General features: G+C 41.0%; 2 protein-coding genes across 5 annotated transcripts; both read right to left on the reverse strand.

The window, feature by feature from the left end:
• Window positions 1-3,975: 3,975 nt before the first annotated feature.
• Window positions 3,976-9,999, reverse strand: LOC121718238. Of its 4 annotated transcripts, none has more exons than XR_006033883.1 (6): window positions 9,481-9,999; window positions 8,658-8,782; window positions 7,035-7,130; window positions 6,278-6,378; window positions 5,217-5,894; window positions 3,976-4,657 (listed from the first exon to the last, which is right to left on the reverse strand). XR_006033883.1 is itself a non-coding variant. In XM_042103172.1 (2 exons), exons 1-2 carry the CDS (start codon window positions 5,539-5,541, stop codon window positions 4,341-4,343), a joined length of 642 nt encoding a protein of 213 aa, XP_041959106.1. In that variant the 5' UTR covers window positions 5,542-5,764; the 3' UTR covers window positions 3,976-4,340. The 4 variants fall into 4 exon arrangements, 1 of the variants encoding a protein (XP_041959106.1); XR_006033881.1 differs by having other exon boundaries at window positions 7,035-7,133; window positions 9,481-9,998; XR_006033882.1 differs by having other exon boundaries at window positions 7,035-7,102; window positions 9,481-9,997.
• A 4,337-nt stretch (window positions 10,000-14,336) lies between these two features.
• LOC121717876 (testisin-like) lies at window positions 14,337-23,738 on the reverse strand. Its single transcript, XM_042102580.1, has 4 exons — window positions 23,730-23,738; window positions 16,099-16,294; window positions 15,759-15,898; window positions 14,337-14,889 (listed from the first exon to the last, which is right to left on the reverse strand). Exons 1-4 carry the CDS (start codon window positions 23,736-23,738, stop codon window positions 14,680-14,682), a joined length of 555 nt encoding a protein of 184 aa, XP_041958514.1. The 3' UTR covers window positions 14,337-14,679.
• Window positions 23,739-23,856: the final 118 nt, after the last annotated feature.

Below are 23,856 nucleotides of genomic sequence, written 5' to 3' on the forward strand. Positions count from 1 at the left end.
GCGCCATGCCCACAACTACTGCATTGGGAGCACCAACCCTTTGTATGACACCTGGGAGGCGGCTTGGTAGTTTGCTCATTAGCTCAGCAGAGTAATCTTGCAGCCTTCCATTAGAATTCATTCCCACGTTAATGTACTGTTCTGATAATTCTCTAAAAAACGTGCGAGTCATATTATTAATCTGGTCCTGATTCAGTGACTGTTGTCCACCCATGATGATCCAAAGCACTGCACTGCAGAGAACTCCCTCCGCATGCAAAAGACAGAGCGATTTAAGAGAGGATCTAGTCATACACGTGAAGTTGGGTCCTTATAGCTAAGACCAACCCTGTTTTCTTTTTAAGCAATAAGCCCCGAGAGGCTGGTTTTAGAACAGCTAAGGGGCGTTGTTAGGCACAACGCGCTAACAGAGTAAACAGAGGGACACTCCTATAAGAGGCCGTGGAAAAAATAGCAGCACTTTTCCATGCCAGTTTCCAGATAATGGGAGTTATGGAACATCAAACGGTGGTACAATGGTTTACAGTATTTCAATGATGAGCAAGTTTGCAAGTTCACAGAGCAAAGAGCACTGACAAAGGTAACCAGTCCTAATTGTCTATATGCCAATCCTTAACAGAAAAAAATGACAGATACACTGTGCACAAGGACAGATTATAAACTGTTTATAAACGGTGTGTTTGAATTCCCATCCTGGTAGCATGCCTCTCTCCATTCCACACTGGAGAGAAGTTCATCTTGTCAAAATAACAATTCTATTTCCTTATTAGCTGCATACTTGAGGTTGAGGATATTCAGGCTCAAGTTTTTCACACACATGCATTCATCAGAAGTTCAGGGAACTTCAAGATTCTCTTGTTCAGTTCTGCACTAGAGGGGTGGGTAGTACCACGCTACATGAGTAATGCACATGAGTGAAAAAAGTATTTTTTTTGTGGAACGGCAACTTTCCATATTCCTTTTTCAAAACGGTACTTATACTTATACTCAAGTACATTTTTAAGCCAGTAATCTACTCTTTACTTCACTACATTTTCAATTGCCTCTCGTTACAAGTACAAGATTATTATCGGAGGAGAAAGTATCTCGAGGCATAGGCCTAAAAGCGCACCTCTCCCTCTGTGTACAGAATGAGAATGGTGCAATAAGTCACCTTTAATTTTAAATACCAATAAGACCAAAGAAATGTCAATAGATTTTAGAAAATCACAGCAATCCACCGACACTTTTATCAATGGGGAGACTGCAGGTTGTTACAAACTACAAATACCTTGGCATTGTACTGGACAACAAGCTTAAATGGGACTCATGTACTGATCTTTTGCACACTAAGACAGATCAAGTAATGTACTTTTTAAAGAAACTGCTTGTTTTTAATGTCAATAACAAGATGCTCCAAATGTTTTATAGGCTACTGCTTTTATTGAAAGTGTTTTAACTTGCTGTATTACTTGCTTTTTCGGAAATGCCACTGAGTCACAGAAAAAGACAATCAGAAAAACAGTTACAACTGCCAGCAAGATACTTGGGATAACACTACCGAGCATGGAACACATTTACAAAGACAGACTGGTGAGAAAGGCCAGTGACATTGTATGTGACTATACACACCCTCTGGCATCTCATTTTAAACTACTGCCATCTACATGTAGGCGTTGTTTCTGTCCACCCCTCCTGACCAAGAACAGATCCAAATTCTCTTTTATACCACAAGCCATAAAAGCTTTAAATCAGTCAAAATAAGCTAGATGTCCAGCTGGCCTGGTCATACCCAAGGGTGTCTAGTGTATTGTGATGTACTGTAGGCTATGTTCTTCATGTTATGTCTGTCTGTGTCTGATGTATGGACTATTTATTTGGTGTCATATGTCTGATGTCCTGTCATGAAGTGCCTTGCGACTGTGCCGCAAACCCAACTGCCCCACGGGGACAATAGAGTTATCTACTACTACTACGGCGTGGGAGAAAAGAAACAGAGCTTCAGAATGCATTGCTACGTTTCCCCGCGATTATAAAAGTAATGACTGGCCTATGTAGGCCACTACACGGAAGTAGATGTTCTATATATCTAACAGCTCAGTTAACGCAATGACGTCCTGCCAGCTGCTGCATCTTCTGGATTTGAAAATGTTCAGGTTTTTCTTGTTGTTCAGGATACCATGCACCTTAATTAGATTGCAAGGCCTTTGGGAATAAAACAGCCCCACAATAGCACAGCTCCTCCACCATAATTTTCATTAGGTATGGGGTTCTTTTCAGTATAGTAATTCTTCTATATATGCCAAACACACTTAATGTGTTTCTAGCCAAAGAGCACAATTTTCATTTCATCTGACAATAGACCACACTTCCAAAGTTACTGTACCATTTAGTAACTCCTGTCGTTTACATTGGTAATTAAATGACTGGACAGGCTGTTACCTAGCATGCCCTCTAAATAAGCTATTAGCAGTGAGGTCACTTTTGAAGATTTTTTGTGGGACTTGGTGACCCCAAGATGACACCTTTGTCTGTAACTCTCCAATAGTGGTTCTTATGGAATTTTTTGCCTATCTTAGGCAATCCTCCATACTGTACGTGGGGGCAAGATAACCATGGGTCTTTTGTCAGATTTCCAGATGATTAGAACCTTTTAATCATTGTTTTAACTGTAAATATAGCCATTTTCAACAAAGTACCTAGTTGTCATAGATATTCTTTGACTTACAAATGTCAACACACTTTCTTTTTATTTAAATTTTTTGGTGTATTCTCTTGACTTTCCGATGTTGAAAAATGACTAGAGGATTTAGCCTGTGTGACTTTATTTTCATATCATAGTGAAAAAGAAAGTCATGAACTACTTCTGAAAGTTCACAGACACTCTGATTAACTTTAAAAAAAAAAAAAAATTAGTTAGGAAAATGCTTCTGTTAGGTTTTGTATATAAGATTTTTCAGGGGTGCCAATAATTGTGAGAAATATGTTTTAGTTAAAAATATTTATTTCTTTATGAGATTTTCCTTTTTCTCAAAATAAATTTGCTTCCCTTCAATGTTGGATTTTTCCTATTTTTTCCATTGTGAGATGACAATAAATCACCAATAGATTATTTTTTATACCGGTTTTTAGTCAACTTTAGCAGAGGTGCCAATAATTCTGGAGGGTACTGTATATATTATCATTATAATTCATTAATTCAACATCATTATAAAATACATTATTCATTTTTTTTATCTCTGTCTTGAATTCATTGCTTCTCATCACTACATAGTGGTACATGATTTGACTGCAGCATGGTGTTACCTAATAAATAAAGCTCCCTTTCCAAGTCCTCTCCGTTCCCTACTCCTACATAGTTACTCCTGCATTGCTTTAGTTACAATTCAAATGATCATTGATATAGAATAGTGATCAAACTTCACATTAGTGATTAAACTTTCCACCACATTGTGAAAAAAACAGTATAAATCCAGTGGACTTTACAGGAAGTGACCGAGGGAAAAATAGTAATGTAGCACCGACTTTTTTTCATTTCCGCCCTACCGACTTTGTACTCTGTACTCGAACAACCGGGCCCTATGTTGTAAACAAACGCAGATATATGTTGTAAACAAACGCAGATATATGTGTTGTGTCTCGGCAATTCAAGTACATACTGTACATAAATGAAGACTATCACGTTGTTGTAGATTAATGCATTATTTAAAAAAGTATTTAAAAGCAATCACTTTGATTCTTCACAAATACATGTTTGTCCAGTCCAGTAGTTTGCACATTACAATAACATGACAGTGATAGCGAGGAAAAGAATTGCATTGGCCAAGAGAAAGGTTTAAATGTGTCTTGAACATTAGGATAGAACGGTGAAGAAATATTGCGAGAAATTATGATTAATCTGACTCCATAAAATTACGGAATGTACCTCAAATAATTACCAAGTTGTTTATCAGCTAGTAGCAGAGTAGTGCCATGGCATATAAGAAGAGATATATGAATGGTGGTGAATTAACTATTTATTAACCAGTAAACTTAAATGTAACCAATATCACTTAAATTGAAGTAAAATCAGACAGATACACTACAACAGGTTAGATGTCAGTTTAACAATGTAAGCTTAATCAAAAAAACAAGACTTAAACATAAACTTAACAAGATTGATGTCAAATACAGATTCAGATAAAACAATGCATTAAATAGAAATCTACTGGGCATTCCGCTGCGCGTCATGGTTGCATTACAACCTTGAACGTGCGTTTATTTTCAGATAATCTAATGGAGTGTCGTCCATTATCCCTTACGCAAATAACTGTGAAACACAAAAGGCCTCAGCTATATTTACTTTACCTCTCACATGCATCTTATTGCTCTTTGGCCTTTTCAGTTGAGCCTACATCCCTTATATTGGTGCTCTGGTGTGCACCACTTTGGATGCCATTGCCTCTTGAAAACCTTGCTGCTCCAATTACCATCATGGCCACCAGAATGCCCCCAGTTACTCCCAACACTAGACCTCTAGCTGATCCAGCCACTCCATCAGTTGCCCCAGCTACTGCTCCCAAAAGTGCTCCAATATAAGCCGTCATTATGATCCCTGATGGTGGTGCATACCGTCCAAGAAGAGCAAGTATGTCCCCTTGATCCTGAACAGCCACTTCGCTCTTTCCTGTCTCTTGCACTGTAAAAGAAAGGGGAAAGACATCAAATACTGACCTTAAATTATGTTTATTGTGATGAGTGATTTTGTCTATAAAGGAGATAAAACTAAATGTACTAGTACTGTTATAAATGTATGTTTAATGTATGAGCTTTTGTGATGCTATATATCAGTGGTTCTCAAAGCATAGACAGTAAAAGAAATGGATACAGCCACTCCATCGGACTTCAATCGAGACAAGTGAAGCCAATTTGATCCCCTTTTCCGTTGAAGCCTTATTGTACTGCGCATTCTCAGTGTCAGTTGAATGATAACATGTTACGTTAAGCAATGGACTGAAACACAGCAAGTCGTCTGGTAGCCGCGCTAAGAAAATTGATAACGTGCAGACTGATCTGAGTTTGAGTGCAGCTTTCGGTGGGTGATTTGTTCTGTCGTAGTGCCAACCCAACAAATCATCCCTCGATGCTTTCCTAAATAGTTTACCTGCTATAAATGATAGTGACTTCAATACAAAACAATAAGACTTAAAGTTATATGAAGACATACAGTGTGTTGAAAGTGGGAAAATTAAACTCACTAGTTGGACGTATCGTTTCAGAGCTATCGCGTCTCTTCATCTCATCAGAATGTTTCACTGTCTGTTCTGATTGTTTGTGTAGCTCTGCAGTGCCATCCGATTTTGCCTGAGAATAGCTTGGGAGGATATCTCTACTATAGCTCAGACACTCTCCACAGGTCTTTCTCACTAGATCCTCTATCACCTGCTGCAGGTCGGCAACCCGAGAGTCATTCCGGAGGATGAAATGCCGATGATCACATTTTTCAAGAAGCTTCTGCGTAGCCTTCACATGCCGACCAATGACAGATTCCTCCACCTCATATTTGCACACAAACAGCACCATGGTGTAATTCCAGGCCCTCTCTGACAAAAGCTCTATGTGTTGGCAGGCAGTGTGAATCTCAGTTGAAAGCACATCTGCATACGTTGATATGGGCAGCACTAGGATCAAGGCATTAGGTCCTGGTACGCACAAGGCTGCACCTTCCACGATCCGTTCAGTTTGAAAATGTGTTTGCTGCACAGCTACACTGTCCCAGCCAGGCGTGTCCACCACAGTCACCGTTTGTCATTTCCATTTTCCTTTTTTCTCTATGCACAGTCCAATGTTTTCTTCAGAAGTCTCATGGCCAATAATTTTGTCAGCCACATAAGTCTTTCCTGCTCCTCTAGGTCCCAGCAACAGAATCCTCAGATCTGACAGAGACCCAAACAAGAGAAAACCAAATGTGTTTGAGATGAAGCATAGGATGAAGCATAAAAACATGAACATTTCATGCACTAATCAATTCTGATATTTATTTGGGTGATTCCTATAAATATATCTACTTCTATCTAATACATGTATATTCTGAATAATTGTGCGTACGTGTATCCCTATAAAAAGATCTTGAACGGCTGATAATGAATCACACTGACAGCATTTTTTTTTATTTTACTCTACTGGCCTAGTGTCTCGTCCCTAAAAATATAACCCTGCCAATATCTGCTTATTACCGTCCTAAATAGATTCTACAGATTTCTGGTCACAAGTGTTTTCTTTAAATACGATAAGGATAAGATATTGTTTTAACACAAACCATAGGGTGTGAAAGATCCTCCACTTGCCATTGTCAGAAAATGTAAGTGGATCGTCAGATAAATGCATTCGATAAGAAGTGCCAGACATGTATTAATGTAACTGTGAAAAAACAATACGGTCATTACAATAGGGTCATTGGGTTCTCAAAGCATTTTTTACAAGCTCAACAAGAGGGATTTAAAGAGTTATTCCCAGAAGAATGGAAGCTGTTATATCTATCCTATGTCTATAGATTTAGAATGGGATGTCGTAAAAGTTCCTAGGTGTATTGGCCAGGTGTCCTAATGCTTTTGTCCATCCATAGTATATCTATCAACACAGCAAATTACACATTGCAGCACATGTGACAGAAGGACATTGACTAGACTACAGTAACAGAGCAAAAAAGAGAATGTGAGGTGAAAATCCTCTACAGTTTTACTAAATCAATTAACCTTATGATGATAGTGATGGCAATGATAATTGATAGAGTTAATAATGATAAATATTGAACACAATGCATCATTCATTTGCATGCAAATACATACCAAAACAATAAACAACATTTAACAGCTCAACTTCTGTGTGACATTTATTTTTGGCCACTTAGAACACTGCTGCCCCTGTCTTGGTCAAAGCTATCAACAAGTGAACACATTGAAGAAACATTCAGAGACCAACAAAAATGTCCATTTAGAATCATTAGCATTATGAACAGATCTACTAACTTGCAATTTGCATTATTATGAAAAAAAATTTAAAAAAATGGTAAGTACCTCGGCTCGAAGTACCTTGAAGCTCTGGTTACATCTATTTCCTCCCATATTGTATCATAAAATATCTCCTGTTGGGTACAAAGTGCAACGTGATGGCTGCTGCACATACAAAGAATAGTTACTTATTGAAAAAATACCAACAGTTTGAATTTTACTCCACAGTTAACTTACATAGAAGTTGTAGATGATCATATGATCAGATAGAGGAGAATCAAGATAGCTTATCAGGGTTAACTGTGCTGGAGTGATGTTAGGTTGTGCATGGTTTTTTGATAGCTTTCTAGGTTTTTACCAAATCTCCATTTCAAATATACAAAGGAGAGTGCTATATAGGGATTTCACACAGCGGCCAATCTACAACCAAGCCTATTTACCGTCAAAACCAAAATCACTAACAAATCATAAATCACTAACAAAAACATCTCCAACAGAACAGCCTTCAAGAGAACTTCACTGAGATTATCAACCAGGCACCTTCCTTCACAGGCGTTTCATTGAATTAGGCCCACGACACCTCCAGAAGGCTCAACAGTATCTGGCATCTCAGACTCACCCTCCTCCACACTCATAATGGGTCCTCATACCAACAAATACCAAATACAAACCAAACTAAACAACACAAAATCACCAACAAAGCAGCCTATGTGTACAACAAACAGGCTTCACTAGCAAGTTCCTTTGCCCCGTTGATGCGGGCAGCGGACTCTAGGCAAAACTAGAAGCATACCAAGAACAAATGCATGAAAAAATGTATAAGGAGAATCAGTACCTACATGCATCTGATGCATCATGGTCATTTCCATTCAATTTTAAGACAGTCCATCACCCATATAACATTAAAGATTACATCAACAAAGGGCAACTTCACATATTGAAACTAGTAGACCATAGTGCAATATACAAACATTACTTCAAATTCAATCACCAAAATACATTCCATACATTAACTGCTTAAACTAGGATTCATCTGCATATCAGTGTCATTTGACCAACACAGGTTATTCCAACAAAGCTCAAACAAACATTACAAACATTACCAAAATCACCATTTCTCACCAAAGCAGCAGAACCAAATAAATCCATTAGATTATTTTTAGTACACACAAATAATCCTTCAACATCAGTTCCAAAAACCCACAGAAAAGAGTCACTTGACCTTGAAAGTATAAAACAAAGAATGTGTTCAGGCATGGAGACAATGGAGTTCAAACTATGCTCCCCAATTCCTTCTCTTTTCCACAATGTGTCTTTAATTAGACAGGGCAATAAATGTCTTTGTTATATATTTATATCCATTAGTTTATACCAGTATGCAAATTATCTCATTAACTATGTGAGTTATAAAAATGTCCTAAGCAGAAATGGAAAAGTAACTGAGAAAAGATGACCATAAAGTGACCATTATCGGATTGTAGGTTATACCCCTGTTTGTGTAGAAATACAGTATGACTCACAACGTCCTTGCACTTGCTTGAATCCATAATAAATAGCTACCTTCATCATGCAAAGTCAAGACTGATTCAAATTGACAGAAATATATATTTCAAATAATTTCACAATAATATACAGCAGTCCCACGAGTAGGGACACATGATTTGCAACATGGAAAGATAACAGACAAACCTTGAAGCCACAGTTAAATATATCTATTTCCTGTTGATCAAATCTTAAGATGGCTGCCGAAGGTGTGACTGATTCAGGTGCCACTTGCCTTCACTGGTCATTGCATTCAGTAAAGCCTCTTGAACCTTATGAGTAACAGCATTGTCAAGGATAATTTCATGTGCCACTTTAAGTGGTAATCTACAGGCCTACAAATGAAAAATGTTTAAAGGTTTTTAACTATTATCTGATATACTCTCATTCCTTAACATATTGATAGGAAGAGGATGTTGCATAAACAATTAAACAAGGCTCGAGATTACATTCTTAAGAAATGATTTAGATTTGATAGAAATAAACTAAAATAAAGAAAGTCTTGCACTGGTGTTCGTCATTTCATTAAAAATGAAAACACATAAAAGATCACCTGTCAAGTACAAAGTACTGACTGGTGTTTGCTACACACATATAAAACTAGTTACTTATTTAAAAACACTTGTATTCTAATTAGCAGATAAAGAAATAAAATTTGAGATAAGATCAAATATAACCCAAACCAGAACTACGATTTCTATACACTGGCAACAACACTGGCCAGACAGAATGATGGAATCACATTTGTTGCAGTATAACACAGTTAGCTCTTCTCTTCAGTAAAAATTCAACACAACAAACAATATTATGCGATCTACAGTCGCAACAAAACACTGCAGTTTTTATTCTCATAATGATTTACTTTCAGATGCACACAGTTTTGTTATAAAGAGTAAGGAAATTTCTTTGAGAAATAAGAAGTGAAAAGAAACTTTTAAATCTAAAAAAATAAAAATGGAAATACCCATACCTTCAGTTCAGAGAGTTGCAGTGTCAGTGGACACATCGGAATATCCTTTTCCTGTGAAACATAAAATGGGTGCTGCATGGGTGCATACTGTGGGTGTATCTTGCTTGCAGTATAACACAGCAGTAAAACTCAATGTCACCTGATAATGATTGCACTCTTAACTAGCTGCATGTTGCCACGTAGGTTTGGTCTCAGCTTTGGTAGGGACACAACGCTTCCACTGCCGGGAGTACTACGTCACCATCACCATCAAGCGCCACGCCGAGAGAGATGCCATGAAGTGCAAGGTCAAGCGGAAGAGGGACGAGGCTGCCAAGATCATGCGCAGTGGCATGGACAGCAGCGTGCTGAGCACCTGCCGAATGAGCCGTGGGAGGACAACTGGTGGGAGACCGGACTGGACGAAGTGTGGAAGTTGGATGAGCATTTGCAGGGCCCCAGGGATGACTTGATGCTCAACTGAAATGAAGGAAGAATTCTTCTTTTTGTTTTATTAAATGTAAAAAGAATGTTATTAATATATGTCACCGGGTGACCCACAGCAGGCGGAACGAAAAAGGTATGCCATTGGGTTCCACCCTGAAGACTTTTAAGGGTCGGATGACAACAGAGCTCGTTAGTGCCTAACACTACTCAGATGTGTAGCGGGAATGCGATAGCAAGATGATTGGTAAACGAGGCTTGTGTAAGAGGCTTTTAATCTCTGGCTTTCAGTCTTACAGGAGGAGGGCAGGCAGAGGGAGACAGAGGCGTTGGTGAGCTCGGTGAGCTCTGTGGGGAGCACAGGAACCCCTTGAAGGGGGAACAGCAAAGTGCCACAGCCAAGCCGTCTGGAAGAGGGCAACTGGGCAACGTACAGAACTAAACGAAAGCGATATTTGCGACAAGGGTGCAGAGTAAAGACAGATGTCTACAGGGGTCTTCGCCTAGGGCGTTGCGAGGCTGTTGGGTTAGGCCCACTCCAGGAACTGCACCCTCGCAGAGATAAATGACTGCACCCTCGCAATGATAAGTGACTCCCCCCCCCCCCTGCCCCCAGGTGGTCACACATATACCAGCAACACGTCAAAAATGGAATGAGGTGTTGTTGTTGTTATTGTTGTTCAAGTACTGTGTCTTCTTTGGTCCACTCCTGGTTGCCTCCCGGTCAGCTCTGTTATCTGCATTGCTGGGATTTTTGGGCACAACACTCAGGTATTAATGGATGTCAGTGTAGCTCTAGTGCCGGCTATGTGCTCTATGTCCAGAGAGGTTTGATTGAGCCATGGTGTAATTCTGTTGTTTTTTATAGCCTTGCCACTTCAACCGTGCCCCAGCCGATGTCCTCCTCCCTTGGACCATTGTGCTGATGAAGTCAGGACGGGCACTGCTGTTTTGTTTAGTTTAGTTTGGTTGTGCGTTTTGCTTCCGTGCTGGTTGCAATTTTATGTCTGCTCTCATTTGTTTGTTGATTTGTGTTTTGTTTGTAGTTGTGTGGCATCCCACCATCTTGTGTAACCTACTGATTTATTGGACAAGTGCCAAGAATCACCCTCAGCTTGAGGCCATGGCTGTGCAGGCACTTGAAGACACTTTCCAGGTGACAAAAATGTATAGAAAAGTCTGGGGAATAGACAGTTATATCATCCAAGCACAGGCCATTTAGGCACTGCTGCATCAGCCATTGGAAAGTGACTGGCATCAACCTCATCTAGCGTGGTAAACCAAGTGGCCTGGGTCAGGGTCTTCTCTATACAAGGTGAAGGGAAGGCATATTTATGGGTAAGGGAATTCATTTTCCTGTAGTTGACACAAAAGCACTAATTGCCATCTATTTTACATAGCACAGCAATGGGCACTGCCCAGGGACTGAATAACCCCCTTCTTCAACATGTCTGCTAACAAAGGCCTAATTTCTCTATACATTGCCGGGGGTAGCGAGCGATATTTTTCCCTAACAAGTTGTGCATTTCTTGTGTGAATTTGATGCTGCACCGCAGTGGCATGGCCAAAGTCTTCTTCATGGCAAGCAAAAACAGTCATCTACCTCTATAGGAGGACCTGCAGGTCACTCTTCTGCTGTTCTGTCAGGTCGCCCCAGCCTTGCAAGCACCCAACCATATCAACTGGTGGCCCCTCTTGCGCTGTATACTCAGCTTGTACGATGTCCACCCGTCCTCCCGTCATCTTGCAAGGTCAGACTTAGGTCTGTCACCCCATGTATATCTGCACGTTCTACCCGGAAAACCTTAGTCAACTTCTGGTATTAGCCTATAGAGACAACACAAGAGCTTGAGTTCCAGATAAGAATATGGAGTCGGCCATCGATAACAGCAACAGTTCTTGCCACAGAAAATGCCTTCAGGCCAGGTAATGCTTCTATCATGCTATAGTAGCCCTGCCCCTTAAGACCTATCTGTCCATGCTCCCACACTACCACTTCACTTCTGGCAGGAACAGTTAGACCCCTACGACTAGCTGGACGCACAAACCCCATGAATCCATCTTCGCCCTCGCTTACAGCTATTTGTCGACACAAGGCGAATGTGCCTGTCTAAGCCTTTCTCGTCCCTTGATCCTGAAATACTGTGTTAGGGCGATCTGGGTGATTAAACAAGCCATGCCAACAGGTTAATAACATTCATGCCAATGAGTACCGGAGCAGTAAGGCAGTGGTCTGCTACAATGAAAACCCCACACTCTAAAATACAGCCACCCCCCACTTCAAAATCCATGCATACACCTTACATGGGATTGATAATCCACTAGCAGCTTTAAGATCCAACTTATTTGGGGCCTCACCATAAGATAGGGAATCATCTGGGTAATGTTGGTCAAACATGCTCTGTTGCATGAAGGTCACTTGTGAGCCATTGTCTATCAGCCCGACAAGAGGTACGCCATTCACTTTTACATCAACCTTGGGGCAGCCACCAACAAATATAGTCCCTTGGTCTCTTCCCCCACCCTTCCCTGCTACTTGGACCTCACTCACACCAGGGCGGAACTGCCGGGTCATCTCTTGCCTCCATGCATTCATCTGGCCTCTCACTTCCTGGATCCTGGAGATCTCCTGCCGGAACGTTGTGGCCCAGTCCTCTTTCCCTGTCGATGGGTTGGAAGCAGAGGCTCACAGCTTGAGGAACATCTCTTCCAACACTATGTTAAAGGTGCCATGTGTAATGTCCGCCAAAAAATCAATTCATACTCCACATTCCATAAAAGATTGGGGCAGTAAACCTCCAGAAAGCGAGTTGGTCTACCCTAGAGTAATAACCAAGACACGTGTATTGCATCTTGGCTGGCGGTTATGTTGCCCGCATACCGCCTCCCATGGAATTACCGCAACTGGAATTATGACACCTGTCGGGCTGTGGCTAGTAATTTAGCAAGCTAATTCAGGTTGATATCTCTGCAGCACTATACCTTGTCATTTTTTTAATGACATCATCGCCCTTATTTCTTCTCATTCTTTTGATGCGTGTAGCTCATTTTTTTTATATTTTTACCTCAATTCTTACACATGGCACCTTTTAAAGGTAGCGTCTGGGTTATGACGTGCATAGGCCTTAAAGGTCCCATAGTCAAAATAGATCTATGGGTTGCACAAAACATTTCCCTGAAGCTATTTGCGCAAATCTTGCCAGTTTCAGTCCCTTTCAGAATAGGCTGTTTCTGGGGCCTGTTGCCTGCTCTTCATACTAATCATCCTGCACATACACATACACTTATTACATTCTTACTACTCTTATAATGTTACTGTTTCTGCACTGCACTGGTTCTGTTACCACACTGCACATAGCTGTACATACTGTACATATCTGTCTATATGGTCCATGCTGAATATACATATTTATTTAGTTTTTTTTATAATATGTTCTGTTAATACACTGCATATATCTATATTATTCTCACTATTATTATAATAGCACTGCCACTACATTGCACATATCGGTACATGTTGTTCATACATTGTTACATAGCCATATTTATTCTGCTCTTATAAGGTAAATGCTAATACACTGCACATATGTATATTTAATTTGTATTACTCTAAGCCACCTTCTGTAAACTAACTGTATACTACTGTCTACACAGCCCTATATTTCTTGTCTTGTCTATGCACTTCTGGTTAGATGCAAACTGCATTTTGTTGTCTTTGTACTTGTACTTTGCACAATGACAACAATAAAGTTGAATCTAATCTAAATGCAAATGAGCTGTTGTTGGCCATGCCCACTCCGGAACTGATTCCGTGTTTACGTCAATGATGTAGCCTATTCCAGAGTTTAAAAGCATTTGTGAAACTGGCTGCCAACTACCAGGTGGCCTGGGTCGCCGACTACTGGGTGGCCTAGGCCTTCGGCCTCATAGTACCGCTATGCAGGTACATCTAGTTGTATATATTATCACATCTGAGAGGAATACTGTGCACCTTAATAAATAAAAAGTTATTAACATAGCTATAAGAACAGTTATCTGTTAAGATGTCATTCTGATGATGTTTTGATGGTATGGAAAAGGCTTTGTGGTTAGAGGTTTGCAGGTTTCTGAAAACTGCAAAACCACATATCACTTCCTGCAGATCTGGAACCAGATCTTCTTTTCCTGTCCAAGGTTTTGCATCTTGTATCTTATATAGGAAAATAAGTGTTTTGCAAACACCTGTTTTAATAGCTAAATAATGTGCATATGGTTTAGAAGGCCAGATCAATACAGTATGAGTTTACAAACACTCACTCTTTGTTAGGCCAACACGAGCAAACTAGCCATCTAACTACTGAATCACATACTGCGGTCCATACGTTACATGACCTTGACTTCAATTTAAATTGATTTCCGGTGTACACCAGAAATCATACGGATTTGAAACAAAAACTTTTTAAAAACTTTATTGTGTGCTTTTTTGTTTTAAGAGCGATAACTGCAAAACACACATTTCAATAAACAAAGAACATCAAGCATGCAGACATGCAGAGAGCTGTGTCTATGTGATGAATGCAATATATGAGACAGACAGAGCAACTACAAGAAATGATTTCAGGTGTGTGTCTATGTGTGTGTCTGTGTGTGTGTGTGTGTGTGTGTGTGATGTTTGTAGTACAAGATGAATGTGGCCTCCAGGCCCTGCAGAGGGTTACACCTGTGGGCAGCTGAAGAGGTTGACACACATAGTCCAAGAGAGTGAATGACTTTAACCATGATAGCAGCACTAGTTACTTATAGAAAACATGCTTCGAAAGGTGGCAGATTGTTGCATTCTGCCTCTTCAATGGTGTCCCGGATGAACTGTGTGAAGTGGAGGACGTTTGTGTAAATATCTCCGTTTTCCCTTCGGTCACACCCCCAAAAGCTGACCAGTCCGACCTGCACAAACCTCCTCTCCGCATCTCCTGCTAGGACACACACCAGGGGAGCACCACCATCACCCTGCACACACACACACACACACACTAGCATGTAATACCAGAGACTTTCTAATGAGGAGACACAGCACTCAAAAAATCCTCCATAGAAATGCATTAGTTAGTTTGAGGTTAGTTTGTAACGCCAATATGGCAGTTGTCTACACATATCACACCCCTTCCGTGGCAAAACGTCAACATGTGAATACATTGAGCCAATAATGTGGTGTGTTGTGAAGACACCGTGCCAGTCATGTGTTGTGATCTCGCCGCTGGAGCAAGATTGGTGTCGTGAAGCCTTGCGCACGCGCATTTCTGTCGAATAGATGCCCGATAAGTGCCCAAAAAACGTTGCAATATGGCCGCGGAGTGGGACTTGCCTAAAAGGACTTTGGTAAATACTCAGATATATACTGCAACACACATACATAAGCATTGCACACACACACACACACACACACACACACACACACACACACACACACACAGCATGTAATACTCACTCACATATACTGCAACACACTTATAAGCATTAACCATACACATACTTACACATACACGTACACATACACCATACACGTACACGTATGTAACTCTCACAATTATGATACGCTAACACCCATTTAACACACACATTTACATTACATTTTGAATTTTTTCGTTTGTCCAAAGTGACTTACATGTCAATTATATTACATGGGCCCAGAGCAACTCATGGTTAAGCACCTTGCTCAAGGGCACAATGGTGGAAGACGGGAAATGAACCCACAACTCTTTCAGGCTACTGCATGCTAGCCCAGCACTTTAGCCACTACGATACACTACACTACGAAACAAAACAAACACACACACACACGCGCACACAAACACACACATAAACACACACACACTGACCGAACAGGCACTCTTTCCTTCTCTCAGGTCACCAGCACACAGCTGGCTGTCAGTATGGAAAGGGTTAATCTGATGACATGTTGCATCATCAACCAGAGACACCTGCAGCTCCTGGAGAGTCTGGTTCCCACCCAGCGGCCCTGATGGATGGAGAGAGAGAAGAAGAAGAAGGAGGGAGAGAGAAAGACAGGTGACATGACACATGAACAACATGAACAACACATGATCACAGACAAACACAGACAAATACACACACACACACACACACACACACACACACACACACACACACACACACACACACACACACATACACATACACACACACACACACACTTACGCCCCACAGCTACGTTGCCCCATCCGGTGACCCAGCACTCAGTGTCGGTGCTGAAGACGTCTCGCGGGCTGGGTAGTAACATGGGCTTCATTGTGTCGATAAAGGACACAGCCTCCTGGAGCTGCACCAGGGCGATGTTGTTGGTGAACCTCCCGCTAATGGTCCTGAAGTCTGGGTGCAGCACCACCTGCTTCAGCTTGCACACACAACCTTGATTTTTTACTTTTAACGGAGACATGGTTAGATCAAGCAAACAGTGCTGCTACTCTCATCGAATCAGCTCCCCCAAACTTCAGTTTCTTGAGTGCTACCAGAGCAAATAAAAGAGGTGGGGGGATAGCCACAATTTTCAAGACATCTTTTCAGTGCAATCAGTCGTCATTCGGTGACTTTACTTCATTTGAATATCTGTGTGCATGCATTAAGTCTTCTCCTCAGATTTTATTACTGACAATTTACAGGCCTCCAAAACATTCAGCTAAAGTTTTTCTTGAAGAGCTAGGTGAACTGCTATCAGTTGTTTGCATAGAGTTTGACTGTCTTATTATATCAGGGGATCTGAACTTGCATGTGGATAATCCTGAAAACAATTATGCCAAGGAATTCATTGCACTAATCGATACTTTCTCCCTAACACAGCATGTACAGGGGCCAACACACTCTCTCGGCCATACCCTCGACCTTGTTATCACAAAGGGTCTCAATGTCTCTACAGCTGTTAAAGACCTGGCCTTATCTGATCATTTCTGCGTGTTCTTTGATGTGTCTATGTCCCCACACACTCAAAACACAGCTATGATGGTAAAAAGGAGAATCATAAATGATCAGACAAGTGCTCTCTTTGAGCAAGCACTTTCACTAAAGTCAAGTCAACTGTCAGACTCTGAAGACTTATTTGATCACTTTAATGCAAAAATGGCAAACATTATGGATGACATTGCTCCATTACAATTCAAGAAAGTTAAGGACAAACAGAAAGCACCATGGAGGCAAAATCCAGCAGTTAAACTTCTAAAAAGAGAGTGTAGGAAGACTGAAAGAAAATGGCGTAAATACAAACTTCAGATCCACTATGAAATCCATAAAGAGATGCTCCGCACATATAACTCTGAAATATGCAAAGCAAGACAGTCTTTCTTTTCTAACATTATCAATAGAAGTTCAAATAACACTCGTATTCTATTTTCAACTGTTGATAAGTTAACAAATCCCCCCTCACAATTAGCGCCTGAACTTCTCTCAACTAATAAATGCAATGAGTTTTCATCTTTTTTTAAAGGTAAAATTGACAAAATCAGACTCAACATATCTGCTCAATTACAAATTCAACAACCTGAACTTCCAGCAACAAACAGAGGGAAACTAAACTTGATGTCAGAGTTCAGCTTGATAGACTACGAAACACTTGAAAAAATGGTACAGAATCTCAGCTCTTCCACATGTGTCTTAGACACTCTGCCTACCAATTTCTTCAAAACTGTTTTTCACCTCATAGCGGCGGATGTCCTTCAAATTGTAAATGTATCACTGCTGTCTGGCACCTTTCCTAAGTCACTGAAAACAGCTGTTGTAAAGCCACTTCTCAAGAAGAATAACCTGGATGCCTCCATGCTAAACAATTACAGGCCCATATCCAATCTACCTTTTATTGGCAAAATTGTTGAAAAAGTAGTCTTTAATCAATTAACCACCTTCCTAACATCAAATGGGTATTTTGATTACTTTCAGTCTGGTTTTCGGGCAAATCACAGTACTGAAACAGCTCTCATTAAAGTTTTCAATGACATACGCCTCAACACAGATTCAGGTAAAACATCAGTCCTAGTGCTACTGGACCTTAGTGCAGCATTTGACACTGTTGATCACAATATTCTACTACACAGACTAGAACACTGGGTTGGATTTACAGGCATAGTTATCAGCTGGCTAAAATCATATCTACAAGAAAGGAGCTTCTTTGTTGCCATCGGAAACTGTACCTCAACACCAACGTCCTTGACCTGTGGTGTTCCCCAGGGGTCGATCTTGGGGCCACTATTATTCAACCTCTATATGCTCCCACTTGGAGTCATCCCATCACTTTTCAAAACTGCCACCATCATACCCGTGCCAAAGAAATCATCACCATCATGCTTCAATGACTACCGTCCTGTAGCACTCACGCCCATAATCATGAAGTGCTTCGAACGGCTAGTCATGTCACACATCAAAGCCACCCTACCCCCCACCCTGGACCCCTTCCAGTTTGCATACCGAGCCAAACGATCCACGGAGGATGCAATCTGCTCTGCCCTCCATCCAGCCCTCACCCACTTAGACAATAAAGACTCATATGTGAGAATGCTGTTCATAGACTTCAGTTCAGCATTCAATACCATAATACCACAACAACTCATCAGCAAACTGGACAAGCTAGGATTCAGTACCTCCCTCTGCAACTGGCTGCTGGATTTCCTGTTGCAGAGACCACAAGCAGTACGTGTCGGGAACAACACCTCAAGCACTCTGACCCTGAGCACGGGGGCCCCTCAAGGGTGTGTGCTCAGCCCCCTGCTCTTCACACTGCTAACACATGACTGTACAACCACTCACAGCTCCAACCATCTGGTGAAGTTTGCGGACGACACAACACTGGTGGGCCTCATCACTAAGGGCGATGAGGCTCACTACAGAGAAGAAGTAGACTTGCTGGCTAAATGGTGCAAAGACAACAACCTCCTGCTAAATGTCAGCAAGACCAAGGAGATTGTTGTCAACTTTCAGAGAGGCCACAAACAACTGCCACCACTGTCCATCGACGGAGATGCTGTGGAGAGAGTGAGCAGCACAAAATTTCTGGGGGTGCACATCAGCGACGACCTCTCCTGGACCACCAACACAGCATCACTGGCGAAGAAAGCCCAGCAGCGCCTCTACTTCTTGCGCAAATTGAAGAAGGCAAGTGCCACGCCTCCTGTCATGACTACATTCTACAGAGGGACCATCGAGAGCATCGTCTCCAGCAGCATCACAGTGTGGGGCGGAAGCTGCACAGATCAGAACAGGAAGACCCTCCAGCGCACTGTTAACACAGCTAAGAGGATCATTGGAGCACCACTCCCCTCCCTGCAGGACATTTACACCACCCGCCTCACCCGCAAAGCACTAATGATTGTCAAGGATACAACCCACCCTGCACACAAACTGTTCAGCCTCCTGCCCTCTGGAAAGCGGTACAGGAGCCTCCGCTCCCGCACCACCAGACTGGCAAGTAGCTTCATCCACCAAGCAATCAGGATGCTGAACACTCTACCCACTCTCCCATCACTGACAGCCCCCCCCACCCACCAGCCAACCAGGAACCTAGGAAACTAGGATCCTGTCTACCAAACCCCCCCCCCCCCCCCCAGTTACTTCATGTAACTGTTAAGACTATAGAAATATACAACACAACTACCTCTATTTTTTTTTAATATATGTCCTATATTTCTATTTTGATACATACATGTTCTATATTTCAGTCTTGCACTTTAATTTAATGTTTATTGTCTATGGCTATGTCCATAGTATGTCTATGTCTGTATTTAAAGCATGTCTATGTCTGCATGGGAAAGTAAGAAACGAAATTTCAATTCTTTGTATGACCAGTGCATGTAAAGAAATTGACAATAAAAGCCGACTTGACTTGACTTGACTTGACTTGGACAAATCATTCAAAATAATTTGATTTCATATCATAGCTATGCAGATGACACACAAATTTACTTAGCTCTTTCACCAAACGACTATGGTCCTCTTGAATCTATGTGTCAGTGTATAGAACAAATCAACACCTGGATGTCTCAAAATTTTCTTCAGCTGAACAAAGAAAAAACTGAAGTAATTATATTTGGTAAAAATGAGGAAAGACTTAGGGTTGCCACTCTCCTTGACACAAAAGGGTTGAAGGCAAAGGATACTGTTAAAAATCTTGGTGTATTAATTGACAGTGATCTAAATTTCAACAGCCACATGAAAGCGATAACTAAATCAGCTTTTTACCACCTCAAAAATATTGCCAAACTCAGAGGGCTGATGTCAAAACATGACTTAGAAAAACTCATTCATGCATTTATCTCCAGCAGGGTTGATTACTGCAATGGACTGTTCACAGGCCTTCCTAAAAAGACTATTAAACAGCTTCAGGTGATACAAAATGCAGCAGCTAGGACTCTAACAAAAACTAAAAGAACTGACCACATTACTCCAATTCTTACTGTAAGTCCTTGCACTGGCTTCCAGTAAGTCACAGAATTGACTTTAAAGCACTATTGCTTGTTTATAAATCAGTAAATGGAGCAGGACCTAAATACTTGTCAGACATGCTTCAGCAGTACACACCTTCTCGTCCTCTCAGGTCCCAGGTGAAAAACCTGCTAGTAAAACCTACAGTTAGAACTAAACATGGTGAAGCAGCTTTTAGCTGCTATGCGGCTCAGCTGTGGAACCAACTTTCGGATGACATTAAAAAGGCCCCAACTGTAGCCAGTTTTAAATCTAGACTTAAGACCAAACTGTTCTCAGATGCTTTCTGCTAACTGTGCCGAGTTACAAATTCTGAATCTGCCTTGATAATTATTCTACTTTGTCTTTTATTACTTTTTTTACTACTTTTGCCTTTGTTTTTGCTTACTAATTATTCTTTATTTTTAAATGATTTTACCTTGTGTTTTATGTTTTCTTTTTATTATGATCTTTACCTTTTAACTATTCTTTGACTATATTGCCCTTCTATGCTTTTATTTGTTATTATTGTTTGGTTTTGTTTATGTAAAGCACATTGACCTTGAATGACCTCTATGAAATGTGCTATATAAATAAACTTGACTTGACTTGACTTGACCAGCCTTCCAGAAGGTTCCTTCAGGCTCAGCTCCTCGACCCGAGCAAAAGAACGATCCAGGTCCACCTCCTCACTGATGGACCAAAGGGATATAAATAAATACACACACACACACACAAACACACACACACCTAAACAGTGATCTATAAATAAGGGCAGTTCCAGCGTTATGGATGTAACAATTGGACTCATATTGGTAAACAAAATGCCTTACAGTAGGGGCAAAATTAGTATCAGTGAATTAATTTGCATAACTTTTAATGTAACCTCTGTCCTCTGAATACTGATAAATCCTCAAATTTCATATAATCAATTTCATCCTAAGAATACAAGGCATTTTATCAGCGTTATGGATGTGACATGAAATGGACACACTTTTGTGAGAGATTACAGGTTTTCTACAAACTCTGTGAATTTTGAAGGAAACTGCCGAAACTACAATTGAAATAGTATAATGCCCGCATGCAGGAGGGATAGCCTATTCAGTTTTTCTTTCTGTCTCACGAAAGGAGCACACACACCTGAGAAAGACTCCAGATGTCTGATTTTAAGTTTCTTGGTTCTGAATGTAGGCTAACAACTGAAGTAGGCCTAGTCTGGTGCCCTCTTCCTCTGTCATGCTTTCGATTTCGAGTTTTGACAATGAGCAGCAGGAACAAATTGAACCCACGTAAACGACAATATAGGCTATAGGCCTGCTATCCGTCAGTTATGCTTAAACCCCGTTTTTTTAATGCTGCCTAACAGAACATCCAGCTGAACTATAGTTATGAACACTACTTTAATCATTTCCATATTTAATTTTATGCACATATTTAATTTGCAGTGAATCATCGGTTTGTCCCGCACCCGCGAACGCACCTCTCTCATCCCGCCCGCTCCCACAAAGAGCTTTCAAAAGTTGTCCCGCGCCGCACTCTTTTGCTTCGGGACCCGCGGGTCTACCACGGGAGTGCAGACCTCTAGTCTCAAGAGCCCGTATCAACCTAACCCATACCCACTCATTTGTGATTTGCACACATAAAGTACATGCACACTCACATGCACATACGCACACATGCACACATGCACACACACACACACACACGCACAGTCGCCGCACACATACAGACAGGCAAGCACACACACACATAAACACATACAGACAGGCAAGCACACACACACACATGCACAAACACCCACCCACATGAATGCAGACACATAAACACACACACACAGGCACGCATACGCATGTGCGCATGCAAACACACACACGCACACACACACACATAAACACACAAACACAGGCACGCATACGCACATGCACACACACAGACACACACACACACACACAGACACACACACACACACTCTTATAAACAAAAGCAAACTCACATATGCACACACTCATTTACATGCACATGAGTTGCAGGAGTAGGAGATGGAGACAAATTGACAAGTGTGATTAATTTTTGCAAAGAGAATATGCAGGACTGAGAGGCGGTCCTATTTTGTACCGCTATGCGGTACATCTAGTGTATTGCTGCTGTTACTCATGTTACTCTGTGGGTATTAGCTACAGAGGACCTGACACTTCAAATGCTGGCATATCGCGTCACATTTAAAATTAAACTGTGTTAAGAAGACGTGAACGGCAGGCTGAACAGATCTGCAACAGAAGGAGGTTGCTATTTTAACTCCAGCTGCAAAGTCAGCCATCTTCACCAGCTAACACGATAAATGTACAACAACAGTATGACAGTTACGGGAAGATAATCGCTCAGATTTTCGTTATTAGACCACTTGAAAATAGGCTATGGCTAGGCTTATCACTGGAGGTATTTTAATATTATGTTTGTTTTGCTAATGGTTAGGCAAGGCCTCCCTGTGGTTTTGATCAACCTAATAATCTTTGAAATGTCAACTGTAAACACTAAGGTGAAATGCGTTGAAACTGACATGCCACCAGAACAGATGTTTTATCGGCTTTGAGGTATGGAACCTTGGGTCCATTTATCCCCTTTTTAAATATGTATAATATTACCATGTGAACAATGTTGTTTCTATATGGTGGCACACCATATTTATGATGTAAAAAGAGTGTAATTCTCCATCAAATTCAATCAGATCAGTTACAAACAATAAAATATAGACCTAAATGAAGATTTTAACAACAGTTCTATTTGCGTATGCACAACTTTTTTTTTTCCATGGTAAGGATGACCTTTGCATGGAATTGCCCATAACCTTTATTTAAATAAAAAACTTTTAGAGGTTAGAGGTAGTCAAGTTAACCAGCCAGTTACAGATAACTCTAGCAAATTAATCCAAGCTATACTGAGACACACAGTATAAACACTCAGACACAGACACACACACACACACACATGCTTATAGTTTTTCTTGATTGCTTTGACCTGCTTAAGGAAACTGGAAACACTTTCTTTGCACAGCGGAAGTCATCTCTTGCAAATGTGTTCACACATTTTCATTGGGTTCACACAGTTCTCACACCCTTTTGCAAAACAGTTAACACAGAAGTCATTCAAAGTCCTCAAAATCTATTGGTTTCCCTGTGCTAAACAAAAGGAAAAAATATTTTCACATGTGGTAGAGATTCCTTGCACAAGTCTGAATCTCTGATACACACGTGTGAAACTCCTTTGCACAATTCTTCTATCACCAATATTGTTTGTTTTGCCATGTGTTTCTGTTCCCTGTGCCCGTGTCTCCGCCCCTCACCTGATCCACGTTAGTCTGTTAATTATGGTTTCCACCTGTCTTGTTTTACCTTGTTCATTGTCCACCTGTGCCCTGTTACCCCTGTGTATTTAAACCCTCTGTCTCCCCTCAGTCTTCGTTGGTTATTAGTCAATGTGTGTTGTGTTACACAAGGTTTGTTTAATTGGGACTAAAGA

This window comes from Alosa sapidissima, chromosome 9 (genome assembly GCF_018492685.1).
Source record: "Alosa sapidissima isolate fAloSap1 chromosome 9, fAloSap1.pri, whole genome shotgun sequence".
In the NCBI taxonomy this organism is placed as follows: Eukaryota; Metazoa; Chordata; class Actinopteri; order Clupeiformes; family Clupeidae; genus Alosa; species Alosa sapidissima.